The following is a 23,104-nucleotide window of genomic DNA, read 5'->3' as shown; positions in this document are numbered from 1 at the left end:
TATGGTAGGTTATTTATGACTGAGTTAGGTGTGTTTCTCATTTATCTTTGTATTCAGTTTTATAATCAAATAGTCTTATGAAAAAACATGATTCTATTTTTTGCTTAAAAGCAATGTTTTTCATAAATCTTATGACTTAATGGGTGGTAATTAATTAAAAAAGTTACATTTTTAATGAGATACTCATCCATGCTCATTCAAAAAACCAAACTATTAGTTTCTTGAAATCCACATAACTGATGTTTATATTTGTTTAGAATGTTTGAAAGTACACGGAATGCTGCAGCAGAGCCTTTGAAGGCAGCAAGAGTGTTTGACAACATAGCAAGGGCAATAGAAGAGGCTGCTGTAGCTGCTAGAAAAGCTTTAGCAGATGCTGAAAATGCTACTGGAATGGTAATATATCATAAAAAAGTTCTCGATTCTTAATATTTTGGTACATCAATAGAGTTCTTAGGGATTTCCTTGGAATTAGGATTTGATAGATCAAGAATGTAAGATTTTGTAAAACTTGAGGGTTTTAAAAGATTTATAAAAAGAGTACCATACTTGAATTCATGTCAATGTATTTTCCCAGCAAATGCTTTAGAGGAGAGTACCTGGTATTTCTTTACTCATAATGACCATTTCTCATAGCACCTTCATTTATTCACTGACATCTTGTATACACCATCCTATCATGTCAACAGGTCATAACAGCACATGACAAGTCCTCTTTATATAAATCATAGCAAACTTTTGTGAGATTAAACAAAAATATCACATACACATGATATACCATGTAATGTTAGTTTCATTTCTGTTTTCAGACTGACTTTGAAGATTTGAAAAAGTCGGTGAAGGCCTCACTGAGAATAAGCAAAGAACTGTTGGATCAAGCTAACAAGACTATGAACATTGGTGTTAAAGGTGATTATATGTATATTATTATGATATATATATATGTTAAAGTATATATGTTAAAGTGGCAATTTTTATAGAAATTAACTTTATACAGTGTGTACTAGTTAGATTAGATTTAAGTCTTAACATTGCTTTAAGATTTTCAGTACTAAATTTATTAATGTTTTAAATAACATCGCATTTTATTACTTACTGTTAATTATAACTGAAGTGTAAATTATAGGTTTCAACCATTCATAAGTACTGTAGTTAAAGTGATGTGTTTGCAATACTTCTTTTTGCTGGTTTAAGTTTGATGATATGAATTGTTTTTACAGATCTGGATGAAGCTTTCAATGATGTGAACAGAAGACTGGATTATGTTGATGAGATATCGTTAGACAGTATAGACAGACACACAGACATAAAGAATGATATAGATCAACTACCCAGAAGTAAGGGGCTTTATCATAATTTATAGCCCTCTCAATTAACTTGCTGAGTCTTATGTTCAATTATGGACCTTGAATTTCCAAGCATGGCATATTATTTCACTGTGACAATTTAGTTTATATTACTATGTCTGATACTATCCTTTGTCTACCAGTGCTTTAGATGATTTATGTTTTAGATTTAAAATTACCGGAGTAAAGTGATTTTCTTTTTCGACAAGGGCAACAAACTCCATAGTAGTATAATAAAAGGTTGCGGACTCACTCATTGGCTTATCAACTTTTTGGGTTTGAATCCCACAAACAATTTTGGATTTTTTAATAATTTATCAAATTTGTGATACATTTTTTTTTTTATAGATGTATTAAGCTTATACTAGGACAAAACAAAATTCATTACCAATCTTTGATATTGAGTAATTCAAATATGACATTTACCATTGTAAAAACTTCACAAACTAGCTTACAATAGTGATTTTGCATTTGGTAATAAGAGCGTGGCACCTGCTTCTGGAGACTCTAGTTTTAGGAATTATAGCTGTATTTATCACCTCCAGTGATAGTCATAGTTACATCTTATTTTCCGCAGAAATATTTATTACATGTAATTGTACCTGAATAAATCACTGAATGTATGTTATGTTTCAGATGTTGTTGATCGTATAGCTGAAGTGAAGAATTCTCTAGATGATACAAATAAAGTTTCTAAGCGAGTCAATGATCGTACCAGAGACATTGTTGATAAAGTAAACAATGAAATGATGCCAAAATTAAACGAGCTTCAGAATATTGTTGGAGACAAGTTTGAGGATATATATGTGTCCTGTAAGAATTGAAATATTCTCCCTAATTACAATATTTAACAAGTAATTTACATTGTTACCAGTACACACTTCATTAAAGCATTTGTTAATTTTGCTGCAATGTTAAAACTTTTTATAAGAGATTAACTAATAAAAATATTAACAAATAACAAAGGCATGCTAAAAATAAAATTTGTATTGTGTATTTTCTTTTAATCAGTATCAAAATGCAAAAAATACAATGTTTTCTAATTAAAGTATCCGGTACAAAAGAAGATCTAACCACCATGAGGAATGTGACAGACTCTATAGATTCAAGGATAGAACAGTCAAGGAAACTGAGGTCAGACTTGAGGGATAAACTCAGTAAACTGAAACAGAGCATTAGAGAGGCCAGGGAAGAGGCTAATAAGGTAGGAATAAGAAAGGATGGAAAATAAAATAATGTTATTAAGTATATCTGTCAATGGCAGCAGTTATAATTACTTAGATTTATGCTATTTAAAACAAAAACATGTGACTTTTGCCTCTTGCACTGACTTTCTATTTGTTTCTTTGTAAATCATACTTAATGTAGTCCACTTGCCCCTCACTGCTGTGGGTTCGAATCCTGACAGGGACTTTGGATTCTTTCATGTGAGGAAGCTATCCAGCTAGCTTACGGAACGTCGGTTGTTCTACTCGGGTGCCTGTTCGTGCCTTAAATAATGCATGGAAGGGCACCTGAGGTCTTCCTCCACCAGTAAAGCTGGAACGTTGCCATATGACCTATAATGTGTGGGTTTGACATAAAACCTAATTAAACAAACAAACAAACTTAATGTAGTGGAGTGACAATAGCTTACATGCAATTTAGTTGAAATTTAGCTTATATTGAATATATTTTGACAAGATCATTTGATTGATTTGTGTTCTATTTCATTTAAATGAAGAATAAAAGTAGAATGTTCTTTCCATATGAACTGCGATTAATTAGAGTGATCATAAAAATCATGTTTTTAATTAAAGGAAATGTACAAACTGTATTTTAGGTTAAAACATCTCTGAAAGCTAAGGGACAGTGTGTGAAGAAATTCCGGCCTATGGTGAATCCAGGAACAATAAACTCTATAAGCTTTGCCTTCAAGACGGATGAGCCTGATTTAGACATGATGATTGTCCTTATACAGAACCCAGAGATCAACACTGTTGATGATGATCAATATAAGGTAGTAGGTTTAGAATGTACAGTTTGACTTTGAATTACTTGAGTTTGCCTTTTACATCATCAATTTATTCATTGATTCTTAAAAAAAAAAATCTGTATAATGTAGTATGGTTTCACAGTATAAGGTAGTATTGTTTCAAGTTAAAATTGCATCAAATATGTAGACATAAAATATTTACCATTTTACTGGAAACATATCAAACATCAGTTTGCCATTTTGTATTTCTTTATTCTTCAATTATAAAGCAATGCATATTCATCTAAAAATACTTGAAAGTAATATTCATTTTTACAGATATTTTATCCCAATTTTACAATGAAAATAAGTAATTGGCATTCACATTTGTAAAGGAGATTTACAGTATAACATATGGATGTTTTATTTCAGGAGTTCTTGGCTGTTGAATTACGCAATCGTAAGATTCGGTTTAGTTGGAATGCTGGTGGTGGTACGGGAAGTGTAGATAGTGATGTCATTATTGAATCACAAACTGATATCATTAAAGAAACCGAAAAATGGTACCAAGTCAAAGCTGAAAGGTATTTTCCTCTCTCTTATCATGGACAATTTTTTAAAACTTAAGTTTAAACATTTTATTACATAGATATATATAGATAAATATATTGTTATATCTGTATATATTGATGGAAAACATGAAAATATATTGAATCATCTAGCTTTTCAAAATTTTACCAGGTGTGAGTGGTGTATTTATTAAATCAGGCTGTCCAGCGTCCCTAAAATTCCTAAAAAATCCTAATTTTTTTCAGTTTGGCTAAAATTCCTAAAAAAATGAAAAATTCAAAGGGAATTCCTAAAAATGCCCTATTTTTTCACTGAAATTCCTATTTTTTTATCTTTTGTTATAACATATCCCCTAACAACTATTTTTCAATAAAAAACTGAATTTTAACAGTCAGTCAGGAGCAGATGTCATGTCTGACTGAATTGCAGTCACAAGTTGTTTTTAACTCTTGCAGAAATGCCATACTTGATTAATTGCTAGATGTTATCAAAAATGTTTGTTTTAAATGGAACAATAAAAATTGTCCAACTTTGACTATATCAAAATAGTCACTTGTTTAAAATGGAGTTAAAAAATTTCCAAGCAAGTTATATCTTTTATTTGCTATGGAGTTTTACCATTTACCTTAGTCTTACATGTATTTAAAGGTTCCACTAAATTTCATCAGACTTTATGTAGGGGACCTTTTTAATAAAATCTTAATTTGTTATCAAGTTCTTTTCAAGTGATGACTTTAGAATAGATCTTTTTAAAGTGATACCAGCTGGCAGATCTAGACAAGTTTTCATATTTGGTAATATTATAAAGTGGGTAAGGTAAACTGGCAGTAATGATTGGTTGCTTTTACCATACTAAGAAGTGACACCTTCAGCTGCCCTTTTTGTACAAATTAACATTAGTCACACCAATGCAATGAATGTACTGTACTAAATATGTTATAACATTTAGTGTATGTTTTTTTTTAATCTGGAAAATAACTGTTAAAAATCATTGAATATATTGACTCTGTTGTGAAATTTTCTACAATTGTTAGTAGCCCTGATTTATCTTTAACAAATTCTTCAGTGGTGAATACCCTGCTGTTGGAATTTAGGTTAAAATATTCCGGGAATGACCTGAGTGGATCATATCATTTTATCGTATTTTATGAAAGATAAAGACTTGTTCAAAATGTACCAACCTTAAAATGAATTAATGTTGATAAATTTTTTATGCATTTATAGCTAGAATAAATTTAAAGCATTATTTCTCCTTCCATTTACTATTGGCAAATAACAGTTGGCAGTTTAACTAATTGGTTGTTCCGGGATACTCATAACTTTAAAATTGTTTTTATTAACCAGGTTTTCCGAAGGAAAAAACTGGTTATTAGATTGAGGTATGTCGGTGGGCGGGCGTAAACAATTTCTTCTGTGCGCAACTCCTCCTACATTTCTCAACAGATTTTTACCAAACTTTCACAGAACCTTTGTCATCAAGTGCCCTGGCGCATATTGTCCGGGTTTTGTGATTGGATAATATTTGACCTAATTATGGCCCTTTGATTTTTTCCTTATATAGAATATATAGTGAACAATTTCTTCTGTACGCAACTCCTCCTACATTTCTCAACAGATTTTGACCAAACATTCACAGAACCTTTGTCATCAAGTGCCCTGGTCCATATTGTCTGGGTTTTGTGATTGGATAATGTTTGACCTAATTATGGCCCTTTGTTTTTTTTCCCTTTTATAGAATATATAGTGAACAATTTCTTCTGTGTGCAACTCCTACATTTCTCAAAGGATTTTGACCAAACTTTCACAGAAGCTTTGTTATCAAGTGCCCTTGGGCATGAAGTCGGGGTTTTGTGATTAGATAATATTTGACATAATTATGGCCCTTTGTTTGTTTTCCTTATACAGAATATATAGTGAAATATATAGTGAATTCTTCTTGTGTGCAATTCCTCCTACATTATTCATGATTTACATTGCACATAGTTACAATTTGTTTCTTGTATTTGTATTTCAACTACAACATATTTATCTACAATGGTGATAATTGAAAACCTGGTTTCATGGCATTGCCATGTTTCTTGTTCTAGTTATGTTTTAATGTAGTTACAGTTTGTTATAACTGAACTAGAGCATTATTTGTGAGTTACTTACTTTTGTGTCAAATATGCAAAGTTGGGCCAATATCATGGTCTTTTGGGGCCATAATTTAGTTATAAAATTTCAAATTTTAGCCCTAAAATTTCTTTTACTTACCCTAAAATTCCTAATTTTAGCCCTAAAATTTCTTAAAAATTGCCCTTAAATTTGCCCTAATTTTTTGTCAGAAGGTGCTGGACAGCCTGTTATTTATAAGATTTTCTTCTGTCATATCTGTTGCTGTTGATGCTTATTTGATATTTTTTAAACACAAAATGAGGATTGTATGACCCTGTTGACTTGCTATGTCATGTATACAGTGAAGAACTATATTTTCAAAGCCATTTAAACATAATGAATTATGTTTTAGGACTGGTCGTTTGGGACGTCTATCAGTGCATAAGTTATCAAAGGAAGCTGGCTCTCCAAAAACATCATCATCTCCTGTTGGGTCATCAGTGATGGGCCTTGGTGAAAAAACTGATGTATTTATATCTGGTATACCGGAAAATTATCCCTTACCAAGTGGACTTACTTCATATAACTTCACTGGCTGTTTAGGGAGTGTATTTATTGATGACAAGCTTGTTGGCTTATACAACTTTGAGACAAATATCCAGGACACTTGTAAAGCCTGTCTTGAAGTGTAAGCTTCATTTTATCTATTTTTACTTACATTAGAATTAATTTGATAAAAATGAATTACCTAGCATCAGCATATCTCTTTTATTTGTAAACTTTTTTAAACAGTGAAAGTTACATTTAAACATGTCCAAAAAAAAATAGCCACACACACATTACACTTAAATCATTATTAACGATCATCATTGTTTTAAAATCAAAATGTTAAGGTATTTCTTAACTGATATAAGGTTACAAATCTAATTCTGTGACATGTGATAGAATAGCATGTATAAGTTACATATAATTGCTTGATGAGAATCAGATTTTACATCGAAACCAGATGGCTCGGTCAATAAGACGGACTGGTTGTATTCTAAAATCAATGAAATATTCTATGTTACAGACCATCTCAGGCACCAGGGGCGAATGTATATTCGTTTGATGGTACAGGTTATGCTGTCACAGACAAGAACAGGATACAGTCTCCTCTCCTAGCTAACATCATCCTCGAAATCAAAACATACTGGGACAATGCTTCACTCTTCTTTGTTGGAAATGAAGAATCAGTATGATATTATCTTACACACAGTTTTGACTGTCTAAAATTATTAATATTTCTTATATATTAAATATTTCTATTTTGAAACGATTATATCCTACCTTAGTATTAAATTCTATATGACATTGAAAGGCTTTGGTACTATTATATAGGGGTAGCTGAGTGGTTAATGTCTTTGACATCAAACCACTTGACACTTACCGCTGTGGGTTTGAATCTGTTTGGGAGTTTTGGACTCTTGCATGTGAAGAAGCTATCCAGCAAGGTTACGGAAGGTCAGTGGTTCTAATTGAATGCCTGCTTGTACCTGATATAATGCACAGAGGGACATCTGAGGTTTTCCTTTACCATTATAAAGCTGGAAAGTGGCCATATGAACTTAACAGTGTTGTTGCATCGTAAAACCTAACCAAACAAGCACAAATACTAGTATTATTACTATTGAAATAGGTGTCTTTGGTGTTTTAGAAACAAGTCAGAAAAAATATAGTCATTCCTTTTTAAGAAATATAATAAAGTCTTGAAAGGAGTATAACCCATGTCCATATAATTCTAATTTTCTTGCAATTTCAGGGAGAGTACATGTCACTAGAACTACGTAATGGAAAAATTGTGTTTAATTTCTACCTTGGTGAAGGAACTTACGGAACAATGCAGACAGAGCAAAGATACAATACTAAAAAATGGGTGTCTGTTGCTGTTGCCAGGAGTGGACTTCTCGGTAGAGTTATGTGTTAACGCTTTAACATATTTTGTGTTGTCGCTACTAATACACGTGTGTTTTGTGTTTATGTTTGGAATGATGTGTTAGTAGTATCACTATAATGGTTTTAGAAGTTTCTAGAATGCTACTTGTCCCTGCTTGATTAGAGAAAAATGTAGACAGATATCTGATGTCTTCAGCATGAGCTATAATCTTTTATTAATTTAATCCTTGAACAACATTGTGCAAGTTAAAGTATATTTCTTAAGGTAAAAAGATGGGCAAAATTTATATGTGTTAATATTGTTTACTGAGTTAAAGGCATATACTATTTTAAAAATACTGAGAAAGAATTATATAATACAAATTATATTAAGAGGGATTATGATTATTAGTGTTATTTCTGAAGCCAAGAGAAACTTGTGGTGGGTGGGGAAGATACCATGGCCTGTTAAAGTTGCATGTTATCAGTTATTTACCTGAAATGCTAGTTATGTGTTATGTTCGTCCACTGTCTGTTGTCTTTTAGTTGCCAGTACAGTTAATACCTACCTAATCATCTGTTTACTAGATCTATATCTCTATATATCCCATAGAAACATAGTATAATTCTATTATAATATAAGAATATATAAGTCTTACAAAAAGCATATATTAAATTATGTACGAAGACATCTACATTATTTAATGTATTTATTTAATAATTAAAACTAAATTAATGATGTACATGTACATTGAATACTATATAAAGTAAATACTATTTTACTTATTACATACTTTCAATTAATTTGATTAAATATATTTAAAATATATATGATACTAATTGTTGAAATTAAGTGTTTTACACTACAACTCTTTGATATCTGAAGAAATTCTCCATTTTGACCTCTATCCAATTGCAGTTATAGTAATCTTGAGAATTCCATGCATAATAAATTATGTATTTAGTTGGCAGGAGACATGAATTTCATGTTGAAGAAAATGTTTTGATAGAAAGGTCAACAATAAGAATGAATTTAATAATGAGTATAATTTATATTAACTTACCAGAATTTGCGGGTTCATGTAGAGTGATATTAAAACAATGGATGTGATGTAATAAAAGATGTGTAATGTGAAACAGCAAAAAATTGTTAATTACTATTAGGCCTATTTTAGAATTTTAAGAATCTAAAATTTCCAATAGAGATATATTATATAATATTGCAAAGAAATATTGACGAGTATAGAATCAGTTCTGCCAGGACATACATGCAGTCTTACCTGATTCTGTGCTTGTACAATGTAGTTGTTGAGATCAAGTATATTGTATAAAGGAAACTTAAAATGGACAGTCTCTTGGTTCATCTATAAATGCAGCAAAATACATGTCAAAAAGACATGATCACACAGATAATGTTAAAAGAGTTGCAGTGTATTTTTATGTTTGTTGTGATAATATTTCACATATATATATGTGTGTGTGTGTGTTGTGGGGTATCAAAGGTAGGTAACAATGAACTATTACAGGAGTATAATAGTATCTGTTTTACAGCTGTCCTTGAGGTTGCCAGTGAAAACTTCGTTATTGAGGCACCGAGTGGAGACTACCTTCTTGATGGAGTAGAGAGAAGTGACCTGTTTTTTGGAGGGATGCCACCTTCAGTCAATATGGACAAATACATGGAGGCCTCAGGGTAAGCTTTTTCTTGTAACATCGAGTTTATTCAGGAACAAATTCCATATTTCTTTTTTGAGTCATTGATATATGGTTTAATACTTCAAAAATATTCAGACCTACCTGTTTAAAGTAACTTGGTTATAGTATACCCATTATTTTGAGTCTCTTTAAATCTCTTTAAATGTTATAAAGATTTGGTTTATTATTACTTGTACAAATAATAAATTACATATACATAAATTTCTTTGATAAGTGACACATTGAAAATTAATTTCAATCCTGTGAATGAAATGCTCTATAATACTGAAAAGGCTAAATTAAAATTTTTAGTTTTAAGTGTGTATATTTATATTTGAAGGAAGGAGATAATTACAGACAGGTTTCTGGGTTGTATGAGCGGATTACAAATTGCTGTAGATTCTGTGAATCTCTGGGATGGCAAGTCAACTGTTGGTGTTACAGAAGGCTGCAAGGATAGAGTATGCTTCTTTGTATTGTTTTATTTCTGAGGAAAAAGTTTTGTGGAGAGAAAAAAATACTGTTGAAATTAAAGAATTGAGTAGACTACATATTTGATTTATAAATAACTAGAATAACTGTAGTTTAGAAAATATTCTACTAGAGGAAGATAAATGTGGCAGTATGATAGGAAATGTTTTGATGGTTATTTCAGGGGTTTAGGTCAATAGGGTTTTATGGATCTGGGTTTGCGGAGTACCCTGGTATGAGCCTGGACTCGGCTGATGGAGACCTGTCTGTATCATTTAAAACACAGCAACCAGATGCTTTACTCTTGTTAGCTAAGAGCATAAATGGTGATGTGAGTATGATTTTATATAAATATATAAGACAACAGAATGTTGTTGGTGAAAACTGTGTGACATAAAATAGGAGAGATTTATGGATACAGAAACCCTTATGTTTGATCATTCTTGTGAAAACAGTGCAGAGCAAGGGATTAATTGCTTTATTTACTACTTGTCTGAAACTGAGGCTACCTAAGTCAATAGTGCTTCTGTAATCTTTGGTTGTTCAGTCCTGTTCAGATTATTTACTCAGGGCAGATCCTCTAGGGTCTTTATATTCAATAGTTTTCATTCATTTTATGTTTTGTTCTTTATTCTTTTGGAATTTTAAGGATAAATTCAGTATTTCAAGGGATTATATCACAATATAGAATTCATTCAGCTATGTACATCTGGTTAAACATTTGAATATATGTAGTTACCAAATGGTCATGAGTGTTATTCCAGATTGACTGCCCATTTTTCGCTATCAAAAACATATATTTTTTCAAGAATTTAGTACAGAATTATCTGCATATTCTCTTTGCTGAAAAATTGCCATAGTGAAATTACACAACCTTGCAATAACTTGTATTTCTGGTGAAAACTTTTTGCATTTTGTTACAGTTTTGTAAAACTTTATATATATACTTGAATGTTTCAGCAATATTACTACCTAACAATAACTGAAGGTCACGTTGAGGGCAGGTTCAGTGGAGGAGGTACACCAGTTATTGTCAAGTCAGACAATACCTACAATGATGGCAAGTTGCATAACATTGCTGTGAAGAAAACAGACAGAAAGTAAGATGTCAAATATTGTTGTTAAGGAAAATGGTTTCCAGTGGGGCAGAATTTAAATACATTTATGTATATAAATGTATCATTTTATCATTGTACATTATCAGGAAAAGTGTATGATCTTGACTTTTCATTGTGCCCTTCATGTAAAGTGCTAAAAAGCCTCATTTAATTATATCCCCTTTAAAGAAAATGGGTATATTGCTTTACTTAGTGTCCATAGACCAGACCTTGTCTGACCACTATTGATTTTTAGGTCAGTTAAAAGTCAATATGGCTGAAGATTGTTGGACCAGTAACTAGAGAGAATGGTTTGGCCATAAGACCTTAGATTAAGTATGGAGGTTGGTCATAAGTAGTAGGATAACCTGATTGATTTTGAGGTTGAAGGTAACCCCGTGCCCTTGGCTGCTAAAGCCTAGTCCTACTTATAGCTACAAAATGTTTTGGCCTACAGACCCAAAATTTAGTGTGTGGGTTAATCATGACCAGTTGTCAAAGTTTATTGTCACTGTGTTTGAATTATGAAAAGCTTTCCAGCCAATAACTATGTGTATGTTTTGGCATCCACTTCAAAGATTTGGTGTGGCAGTTTGTCATGCCTAGTCAATGATTCATGATTCTTTTAATCTTTGTGTTTAGTCAAAAGTCACTTAAAATTGTCTAATCAAAGAACAAACACACACATTTGTGAACAGACCTTAGATTAGACGAGGAGGTTGGTCATGACTATTTAGTAATCCTATTTAAGTGAATGTTCAGGGTCAGGTTGACCTTAACCAATATGATGTTGTTTGTAGTAAAATGTGTTAAGAAGGCCTTTGCATAATTTTGCATTACAAAGAGGACATTATATCAATGTAGATATTTATCAGTCCTGATCTTTACAAAATTAACAGGTAAGAATTTCATTAAACATGATTAATTGGTTTCTATTACATAGGCATGTTTTTCACAAATATCTCTTGCTAATGTAGAATGATAATAAGTTTACATTTTTGTCTTAATTCCTTTCATTTTTATAATTTTCTCCATTTGAAGGATAAATTACTTGCATGGCCCCAAGGAAATTTTTATAAATATCCATATATCCATCGTAATTTATCAATAACATTCAATTTATAAAAAGAATGGGGCAGTCTTTTTATATTTTAGGCAGATATATATATTTTATCTTAACTTTTTTTTCTGTATCAACTGTAGGTCAATCGCTGTAATAACAGTCAATCTTTTGAAGTATATACATGTAGTTGATTAAGCTGAACTTGACAATGAAAATATGAGCATAATACCACTTAAATATGTTAATGGAATGTTTTGATCATTGATTTTATATATTTATTTTAGGATTGAACTATTTGTTGATGATAAATCAATAGGAAGGGGTCGTCTAGGAAACCGTTTTGATAAGATTACAGTAAGAGAAGATGGTGGATTATATCTTGGTGGACTGCCGACAAATTTTGATACAAATGTAGGAGATAAAGCAGCAGTTTCACAGACATTGGATGGTTGTATCAGTGATGTTGTCATTAATGGAAAGTATGTCATTGTTTTTATGTATACTTTTGTAGTTTTCAATATTCATTATTGAATTGATATAAAGTAAACATGTATTGACATTTTTAATTGTGTTGGTTTATTAATTTATTCACTAAATCATTGTTCAACAACACTCATATTAATTTATTGATTTTTTTTACATTTTATGTCATTTTACTTGAATTTTTATGCAGTATATATCCCATTCTTACAGTTGCTGTGTGATAGTGTCTTTTTGTTTTGTTTTGAGCAACCAGTATGTTAGATGCAACTATAACAATAAGGTTTTAAATTTCTTATTTAAGGAAGACTTTTACTGATAATAAACTTCAAATGTTCTCACACAATTTTGTTTCTTGAATTCAATGTCAATTTTATTTATGATGGTTGTATATTTCAGTGTGTTGAACATCAATGATCCCAAGCAGTATGATATGGCAGATATAGGTCGATGTAGAGAGAAGACAAAATATGATGATAGTTTTAATACAAATCCTCCACCTGTCATCAGTGATTCACCTGCCCCCTCTGAAATAAGGTAACAGAATTATCTGTGGTAGACCTTTTTTACATTTTACTTTTCTTGGGAGTAACACTTGCACTGAAGGCATAGGGAAACTGCAACTTCATTAGCTATGTCTAAGTTGGAATTTAAGAGAAAAGTAAACATAGATACTTTACATTATTAAGTTTTAGAATTGTTTTGATTCAGCATTTTGGCAGATTTTTGAAAATATATCTAATGCTTTAAGATTCTTGTGCCTCTGTAATATTTTTAAAAAGGAAAAACCATAAAACCATCAAATTTTTTTTTTTAAAAATGCCACTCAATTTTTAAAAAAATTGGTTTTGATGGTGAAAAATATGGCTTACTGGATTTGGAAAACTTGGCGTGAAATTCTGGGACTTAAGTTGGAAAAAAATAGAAACTACCTTATGATTTTGTAAGCTGAGCACAAGCATCCCTATTGATTGCGTTTGTTAAAATGATGTATTTAAACCAAATAAAGTTTGTCCAACATGACAATGAGAAACATGGCCAAGTGGCCTTGTTTGCAAAATGGTCTGAATCCAGTGTAATAATCAGACACAAAAAGAATAATACTTAAAGTGTATTATTCTTTTCGTATCTGATTATTACACTGATGTTTTCTCTTATTCATGTACATAAATTCATAAGATCAATTTAATGGAAAAATTAGTAATTAATTGTTAAATGAAATTTAGACAACCAGATAAAGAAGTTGAGGTTATTGCTGTGAAGACAACTAAAGAACGAACACAAGTAACAACAGTGAAGACGGTATCAGATGACACCACAACAATACCTACAACTTCTGGCCCAACATCATGTGCTGCTAATACAGGAATCTATGTTTCTGAGCTAGAAGCATTTGCGTTCGGAGATGAAGATACAAGTCTTATTCAAATAAATGTGTCCAAGAAGAAAATCCAGAGGAAGTATGTACCGTTGACTTTATTCTATGCCACTTTTAGCGTTTTCAAAATCTGAAGCTGTTTTGTAACTTTATTTCTGTGTATTGTAGGAACCTAATGCATGAACTTACTCATTTTCATGTAATAATGCTGAGTGACTAAAGGGGGTTTCATAATGTAAACAAGATACTGTTGTGTATAGTAATGTACTGAGAGACAAAATTTTAATTTGGGATGGGTTTGGGTGACTTGATTTCATATTGCTTGTCCTTCAATGCTGTAAGCTCAGTTTCTAAAGGGAAAACTTTTATATTTTTAAAAAAATCAATATTGAATATATACAACTGAGAGAGTGCATTTTGGGTCACTTATACTGGATATCCCGCTTTGAAAATCTTATTTAATTTTCAGTTTCAGTTACTTTTATCTGATTTATCTTATAGTTCTTAAATATTTAAACAGGTTTATTATTATTGAATTTGTACATAAAATTGCTTTGTGGATTCATCACATTTGTGAATTATTTCAGGTTTGAAATCAGTTTTGACTTCCGCACCTTTTACAAAGATGGACTGTTGTTGTACATGTCTAATTGGGACCACACTGCTTTCTTAGCCACTCAGCTAAGAGATGGTGCAATTATTCTATCATTTGACAAAAAAGGATCAACTAAAGAAGTAGTAGTTAAAACAAAGGACAGTTTATATGATGGTAATTGGCATACAGTCAGGGTGAGCAAAGCTAAACAACGTATTACAGTGACAGTAGATGGTAACAGTGAGAAAGGTGCTAAAATTTCCAAAGTTTTGAAGGTTGACATACCCTTACTTGTTGGTGGTGTGCCAAAAGAATATTACCCGCTCATGAATAAGGATATTGTAAGTACAAATGAATTACATATTTCTTAAAACAGATGGTTTATTAAAAGAATTATTACAGTATTTTAGACAACTAGCTAGGATATTAGCGAGTATGCAAATGTCGGTTAATCCCGACCAAATGTGAATTTTATAATATACATAAGGTTTTTGATTTATGATTGGCTAACGCAAGTTGTATACTGCACTGAATATACCATGAAGAGTAGAATTGCTTGCATAAAAAGGTGCACATCATGACATGGAGCCAATATATGTTGAATGATAGAAAATATGCTTTTTAAGGAACATTATTCATATTTTAATTGTAGGTTAAACATAGTATTCGTGGATGCATAAGGAATCTTTTAGTTAACAGTGATGTTAAAACATTTGATGATGCGACATTGGTCAGTGGTGTGGACAAGTGCTTTACTAATGTAGAAAAAGGTGCCCACTTTACAGGGGATTCATATGGACTGTATGGTAAGTGCTTATATTGTTGCTTTATTTTATGTCATCTTTTAGCGTTCTTAAATCAGTTGAGACTTATAATTTGATATAGTCATTAAGTCATGAGTTGCACACAGGTTCACTGTCATAGCACAAAAACTTGATAAATACTGGGTTGGTAGAGATTATGAAAGTCTATTTCATTATTTATATTAACATGAAACTATTTAAAAATAGGCATTTCATATTCATCACTTTTGAAATAGAGTGCTAAGTTAAATATGCTTTTTGTTTGTAGAAAAGAAATTTGAAGTAGGAGGTCAGTTTAAAATGGAGTTGGAATTCCGTACATCAAAACCTGAAGGTATCCTAGCAACAGTGAGTAATCCAGGTGGAGGGAATGCTCTGACTTTACAGTTACATCAGGGACAGGTTTGTATATTTCCCTTAAATATTTTACATTGTTATAAATATATTATAATTACCTTAACTATGTCACAATTATTGTTGGCCTTGTACATATGCATTTGTATATTACCTTGAATAAAATGCGAAAGGAAACCAAATTATGCTATGTTGCGGTATATGCACAAAATATGTAATTCTTACATTTTGCAGTAAGAAGTGCATAAAATTACTTGTTTAGAAAGAACATTGAATTACTCAAAGCTTTTGTTCATCATAGACCATTTAGTTTATATGGTGTGATACAGGTGTTTGTCTTATGATTTCAGGTGAAATTGAATGTTGTAAACAGTGGTGGTAAAGTTATGGCTGCCACATCCTTCAGTACTGCCTTCAGTCTATGTGACAATAAATGGCACAAGGTTGTAGCAACACTAGTGAGAAATAATGTCACAGTAGAAGTAGACGACAAGGCTTCATTTACAAATTCGGGTAATAAAAATGTAGCAGAAACAGGCACATCAGCCCCATTGTATCTGGGAGGAAAGCCAGGTAATATAGTCACACACATTTTTATATTTCCTTCAAGGTTAAAGTTTGTAGATTTTGCAATTTTATGTAAGCATGGAATTAAAAATCTTGTAATTACTTTTATGAAAAATCTTTTATGAAATTTTATATATTTAGAAATCTGTGCTGGAAGTTATGACTGTTCTGTTAGAGTTACATTAATTACTGATATTTTAAAAAAAAACATTTTGTGAATTAATTGATAACCTCTAAACCTGTTTATATTAACATTTATATTCAATCATATTTAACATGACCACTTGTAACATTACAGATTAAGCTCACTTATCGTTGTTATTTTGTGAAAAAGATATCTTTAATGAAATTTGATATAAATGAATGTTTTTGAAACATTCTGCATTACTTTTCATGTTCATCTGTTTTATTCTATTTATGAAGAATGTGACATATAAATAAATGAGTTAGAATGTAAGTCAATGTAATTGTACCAAATATAAAACAATTTACTATAAACTATATTTTACACTATTTTCCAGAATCATCCAATCAGGTGGCAGCGTTGACGTATCAAGGATTCGAGGGTTGTTTGAGAAATGTTTTCGTACAGAACAAGCAGGTGGACTGGTTTATGTTATCAAAATCAGTTGCCATCCGTAAAACTTCATGTCCAATCTCATAGAAACACAAATGTAGTTCAAAATGATTGAAATATGTTCACATTATTTCACTTGGCAACTATTTGTGTTTTTCAGTATGTGATTTGCTTGTAATTTACAGACTAATTATAAAGGTGCTTATTTTGATTGATTTAAGTGAAGAGTGAGAAGATTTCAAAGCAATTTCTTGAAATTGTGCCAACGTTTCCTTGACAACATGATACATTGAATGAATTAAGCACCAATGAAATTTCTGCTGGCATATTTAAAGGTGTTTTGTTTCTCCTAGTGCCAAATTATTCTGTCGTTTTTAAGATCTTATGTCGTTTTTGTTGACATTTTTTTATTTTTCATATCATTTTTAAAACTCACCCACAAAACTTAAATGACAATCTTTATAAATATTATGTAATGAATTGCTACAGGAAGTGGTTTTCAAGTGTTCTATGTGGAAAACTTCTTGTCAAAATATTTGGGGGAAAAATCACAAGCCAAAGAAAATTTTTGGCTGATGCTTAGAATAGAATAATGATGTGAAGAAATCCAGAAAGCAAAGTCAATACAAAAACTTGGCTTTATTGAAAATTATACAATTATGAATGAAATGTATGTGTGATTGTCAAATCATAATGTAGCAGAGTTTTATACAAGAATGACAGTGGTACATGTATGTACTAATTTAAAGCCAGTAATGGGAAATGTTTGCAGTTTTTATCTGTGTGAAGATATTCAACAGTTTTCTGATTTTTGAATGATTTGTGAAATAGCAACTTACAGCTTTCATTTGTTTTACTGGTCATATTTTCATATATTTTACGAAATTGTTTTTGGAATGCAGTTAATTTTCTTAAACTAATCTAATGTTTACGAGATTTTGATCTTTTTATATTGTTTCACAAGATTAAAGATTGCATTTCAGACTGGAAAGGGAAATGCATGAACAAAGGCATTTTCAATACGGGTTTTTATTTTAATCATTTTTATCAGCTCATGTATGTGCAATCAGTCGCTAGGGTTACAAAACCTTGACCTTGTAAACCAGTCTCAATCTCAACAATCTCATGGATTCATTCAGAAACTGTGGTTGAAAAATATAAACCAATTGCAAAGCTGCAGCAGTTGGTTGGTCGATTACAAAAAACAGATTTACAAAATAGACCAATCAGAATGTTTCATCAGGACACACACCTACTAATTTTGTAACCTTGGTATGGAGCATCAACTTTATTATGTAATCATATTTGCTATGTAACTTGAAGCTGCATTTTAACATATATATACACAAATGTATTATTTTAAATGATATTCATGAATGTACCATTTTAAATATTATACCTGAACATTTTAAATAAAGTTTTTCTCTTGTTACTGCTTTCCCTCATTTTGTAACTTTAGCAGATGTATATATTTTTTATGCTTGTTTTATCAGTTACATAAAACACTTCAGTACTGTTTTTCTTTTTTTATATTGAAGTTAAATTTATGTTTGTAAAATTTGTGAAAGTAATTTATAAAACAAAGTTTACCTTGTCATATTCATATAAGTAATAATCATGTACTGAAAGTATAAAAATGGGCAAGAAAATTATGGCTCTAATGTTTTTAAAGGTTTTAAGACTTTATTCCTTGAAGGAAACAATTTATCTCATAGTTGTATTGAGATTTTAATCACACTTTTATATTAATCTCTTACTTTAGGAAAAACTTTTTATACAGTTTTTATTTATTCTATTATTTCTTACTCTTGTAAGACATATTCTGTTATGTTTTATATCAATGTAATATAACTATATCAACTTATATGTTGAACTATTGCTTGTTAAGAATATTTTGAACTTCTTCATTTTTATATAACAAGTTAAAAAACATACTGTGACCCGCATATGCCCCATAAATATGCCAAAAGTACAATTTCTACTTCAGTAGATGAATCAATGCCTCAATAATTCTTATATGCATCATCAATAAATTAAATGAAGACATTTTTTGTCATAGCATATGTAACAGACAATGCTTTCCTTAATAGCAAATTATTAAAATAAAAAGAGACTGGTATATATTTTTAACCAGGTTTTCCGAAGGAAAAAACTGGTTATTAGATTGAGGTATGTCGGCGGGCGGGCGGGCGGGCGGATGGGCGGACGGGCGGGCGTAAACAATTTCTTCTGTGCGCAACTCCTCCTACATTTCTCAACGGATTTTGACCAAACTTTCACAGAAGCTTTGTCATCAAGTGCCCTGGCGCATATTGTCGGGGTTTTGCGATTAGATAATATTTGACCTAATTATGGCCCTTTGTTTTTTTTCCTTATATAAAATATATAGTGAACAATTTCTTCTGTGCGCAACTCCTCCTACATTTCTCAACGGATTTTGACCAAACTTTCTCAGAAGCTTTGTCATCAAGTGCCCTGTCACATATTGCCAGGGTTTTGCAATTGGTATATATTTGACCTAATTATGGCCCTTTGTTTATTTTCCTTATATAGAATATATAGTGAACAATTTCTTCTGTGCGCAACTCCTCCTACATTTCTCAACGGATTTTGACCAAACTTTCTCAGAAGCTTTGTTATCAAGTGCCTGGCACATATTGTCGGGGTTTTGTGATTGGATAATATTTGACCGAATAATGGCCCTTTGTATATTTTTTCCTTATACAGAATATATAGAGAATAATTTCTTCTGTGCTCAACTCCTCCTACATTTCTCAACGGATTTTGACCAAACTTTCTTAGAAGCTTTGTTATCAAGTGCCTGGCACATATTGTCGGGGTTTTGTGATTGGATAATATTTGACCGAATTATGGCCCTTTGTATATTTTTTCCTTATACAGAATATATAGTGAACTATTTCTACAGTGCGCAACTTCTCCTACATTTCTCAATGGATTTTGACCAAACTTTCACAGAAGCTTTGTCATCAAGTGCCCTGGCGCTCACTAAATTCCCATGTTTCTTCCAAGACATCATTCAAGTATTTTTTTAAAATTGTGACCATACTTTTCTTGATATCGCACAAAACACCACACGCCAATATTGTTGACAAAAGAAAATGACAAGAGACGCAAAAATGCAAAAATAAAGTACTGTTTACCTTTCTAAAACATTTGGGAAAAAAAGGCGAATAGACAACATGAAATTTCTCAATCATTTTTGTTTGAGGAATATTAAAAAAGCCATAATTCCTCCTAAAAGTTCAATAAAAAACAAATGCCCCTTCATGACAAAGCTTCTGTGAAATATTTTGCTGAAAACCTGGTTGCATCGCATTGCGATGTTCCTTGTATAAATATAGCTTTAATTAATGGATAATTATGATGTAAGTTCAAAATAATCTTAGCAAGATGTAGATTGTGCCAGTAAATTGTATAGTAGACATTGATAAATAAGATATTATCATTATTGATTCATTTTAATTATGTAAAATGTCATAGTTCATTGACGCTTTTAAATCAGAGAAATTTTTACTGCTTATAAATCATGAAAATATAAAATGAAAATTAATAATAAATCTGGTTACGCATTTTTGTTTTTTATTGTTGAATTTTATATCAGTTTCATTGTGATAAGTTATGACTAGTGATCAATACGACCGTGGTGGTATTGTTGAACAGCTTGAAGTTTTATAGATTTTCTTATCAACCCTTTCATGATCACCAGACATAGTACAAACAGATTATTTTCAAGAAATTTGTGTATTTCATAGATTTATTATTGTATACATGATGACAGCTATGTTGTAATTTATCTGTATAATGGTTTAACAGGATGTTGTCCGCCATCTCTCAATATTGTACTATAAAATCTTGTAAATTTACTGTAATTTTTGTACATTTATATTTATATGTAGTTAGGTAGAGAATAACAAATTGATGTGTGCCAAGAAAAAAGAGACCCTAAGAAATCATAACTAAGTAAGTTCAAGTTTTAGGTAATTTGTGTATTATTAAGTTACGTGCATGTTGTTGCAACACCTGGAACATTGATTAAACATTTTTGTGTAAATAAAAACTCGATTTATATAGAGGTCACCATTCAGTCGAGGTATTTAATATAAATTCATTTGTACTAAATGAAATATTTTGACAGAAAAACAAATTATTGAATATTATTATGATGAAAGACCATCTCTTATTTTGTAGTGAATAAAAAGAAGTCATTAAAAGTTGATATATGTGTAAAAGTTGTTTGTATTTTATTAACTCATTATACATAGGTTAGTATTTTTCACATACAGTACATAGGCTTAAAACAAATGCATGTGTAAGAGCGTCAATATTTTGAATATTGTAGAAAAACAGCTCTTTGAAGTCAAAATTCCCTAGTATTAAGAGACAAGCTGGACGTGTACAGTTATAAGTTTTCATTTGGGCATCAGAACTCTCACCTTTTCATGGACATGTAAATGAATTAATAATTATATAAACCTCTTGGTTTTTAGGGACATTAATTTAGTTTCTGAACGCTCACTAAAAAGAAAATCAGACTGTAACTGCTTTTCAGAAAGTAATAGATCTAAGATATTTTTAAACAAGATATTTTTTATTAATTTTTAAAAGTAGTATCGGAAAAATTAGATTATCGAAAAAGTTGAAATTTTTTTGCTTTTTAATCTTATTTGAGCAGCAGTCAGTGCGTAATGGTGAACAATTGGAATGAGCGACATATTTTAGATTACAACACGGTAGGGAATCACGTGACTTTTACGGTTACGCGTACAGACAATATGGCGGCTAAAAACCTCGCTTCACGTGTGTTTTTCAGGTAATTCTTTATTATATCCCTTTTACTTACATACGAGACCTGTTGCAGCCTACGCGGAATAAAGAATTGTTGCCGCCTATACCTTATTTTCCACCCCAGTGCTCATAGCTTTTACAAACACTCAAAAATTCACCAGGAATTTTCAATGTTGACAATTATTTTTCAGGTAACATTCACGCAATCTTTGTATTTTTTATGAATTTGATTAAACTACGTAGAGTTAGCAAAGAGAAAATGTTCATAGAAGTTCTTTGTTTGAAAATGTAAATATTAGGCATGTTAAATGTTGATTCGTAATTTTCTATTCCAACACACAAGAGAAAAATGATTTGGGTAACGGCCACGCAAACCTTTATTGTTGATAACTCCCACGCAATATTTTATGTGCAAGCAATATCTATGCAGGTTATAGCCTAGATATTGATTTAACAAATCATGATTGATGCATTTAGCCTCAGACTTTCAAATAATTTTGAATAATATTTAAAATACCGCCAATAGGTCCTGGATAGAATTAACCCAGCAGGCACATAAACGTTGAACAACGTTGAATTTTGGTCAGATTTTAACGTTGAAATAACGTTGGATTTATGTTCGGATTTGAAAGTTTAACTAACGTTGAAATTCAACGTTGGCACAACGTTAAAGTTTCAATGTCATTTCAACATACTTCAATTTTAATATAAAGCAAAGTAACAGAGTTTAACTGTTTAACAAAAAAAAAGACAGTTCAAGTGCAGCTTTAATTTTAACGATTTAAGAAGTCCTTTTAGCTACAATTAAGCTACAATCTGTTCCATTCTACTACTAGTACTTCTTCTAGATCTCTCCTGGTATGTCTTAAGTGTTTCATGATGGTGTTTGAATACTTCGTTGGCTGTCTCTTATTAGTCCCCTACCGGTTTAACCGGAGGGGACTTTAGGTTTACCCTCCGTCCGTCTGTCTGTCTGTCCGTCTGTCTGTCTGTCTGTCAGTCCGTCCGTCCACAAAACTGGATCCCGCGATAACGCAAAAAGTACTGAAAATATTTTTATGAAACTTGATATATGGATAGATGGCAGTATGGAGATTATGCACGTCTTTTTTTTTCTTCCTATGTTGAAAATTCTGGTTGCTATGGCAACAAATAGTCTGAAAATATGGCAAATTTAACACATAAACTGGATCCAGTGATAACTCAAAAAGTACTGAAAATATTTTTATGAAACTTGAAATATGGGTAGATGGCAGTCTGGAGATTATGCACATATTTTTCTTTTCTTCCTATGTTGAAAATTCTGGTTGCTATGGCAACAAATAGCCTGAATTTCAAGATTT

At 31.2% G+C, this 23,104-nt stretch overlaps 1 protein-coding gene across 1 annotated transcript in view; it reads left to right on the top strand.

Moving 5' to 3' along the window:
- The window catches only part of LOC132753276 (laminin subunit alpha-2-like), an 84,389-nt gene extending 63,184 nt beyond the window's left edge, over positions 1–21,205 (top strand). Inside the window, exons 40-61 of the mRNA XM_060743728.1 lie at positions 258–396; positions 810–909; positions 1,221–1,337; positions 1,983–2,159; positions 2,396–2,550; positions 3,169–3,345; positions 3,733–3,884; positions 6,377–6,652; positions 7,034–7,196; positions 7,763–7,910; positions 9,427–9,568; positions 9,911–10,031; positions 10,226–10,372; positions 11,002–11,141; positions 12,486–12,680; positions 13,081–13,218; positions 13,908–14,141; positions 14,647–14,995; positions 15,307–15,460; positions 15,726–15,859; positions 16,162–16,384; positions 16,900–21,205. Coding sequence (XP_060599711.1) covers positions 258–396; positions 810–909; positions 1,221–1,337; positions 1,983–2,159; positions 2,396–2,550; positions 3,169–3,345; positions 3,733–3,884; positions 6,377–6,652; positions 7,034–7,196; positions 7,763–7,910; positions 9,427–9,568; positions 9,911–10,031; positions 10,226–10,372; positions 11,002–11,141; positions 12,486–12,680; positions 13,081–13,218; positions 13,908–14,141; positions 14,647–14,995; positions 15,307–15,460; positions 15,726–15,859; positions 16,162–16,384; positions 16,900–17,042 — 3,724 coding nt within the window. The 3' untranslated portion in view covers positions 17,043–21,205. The remainder of the gene's footprint in view (positions 1–257; positions 397–809; positions 910–1,220; positions 1,338–1,982; positions 2,160–2,395; positions 2,551–3,168; positions 3,346–3,732; positions 3,885–6,376; positions 6,653–7,033; positions 7,197–7,762; positions 7,911–9,426; positions 9,569–9,910; positions 10,032–10,225; positions 10,373–11,001; positions 11,142–12,485; positions 12,681–13,080; positions 13,219–13,907; positions 14,142–14,646; positions 14,996–15,306; positions 15,461–15,725; positions 15,860–16,161; positions 16,385–16,899) is intronic.
- Positions 21,206–23,104: the final 1,899 nt, after the last annotated feature.

The sequence above is a fragment of the Ruditapes philippinarum genome, unplaced genomic scaffold (genome assembly GCF_026571515.1).
Source record: "Ruditapes philippinarum isolate M1 unplaced genomic scaffold, ASM2657151v2 ctg641_1_1_1_1, whole genome shotgun sequence".
NCBI classification, from domain to species: Eukaryota; Metazoa; Mollusca; class Bivalvia; order Venerida; family Veneridae; genus Ruditapes; species Ruditapes philippinarum.
This window is presented reverse-complemented; position numbering and strand designations above follow the sequence as displayed.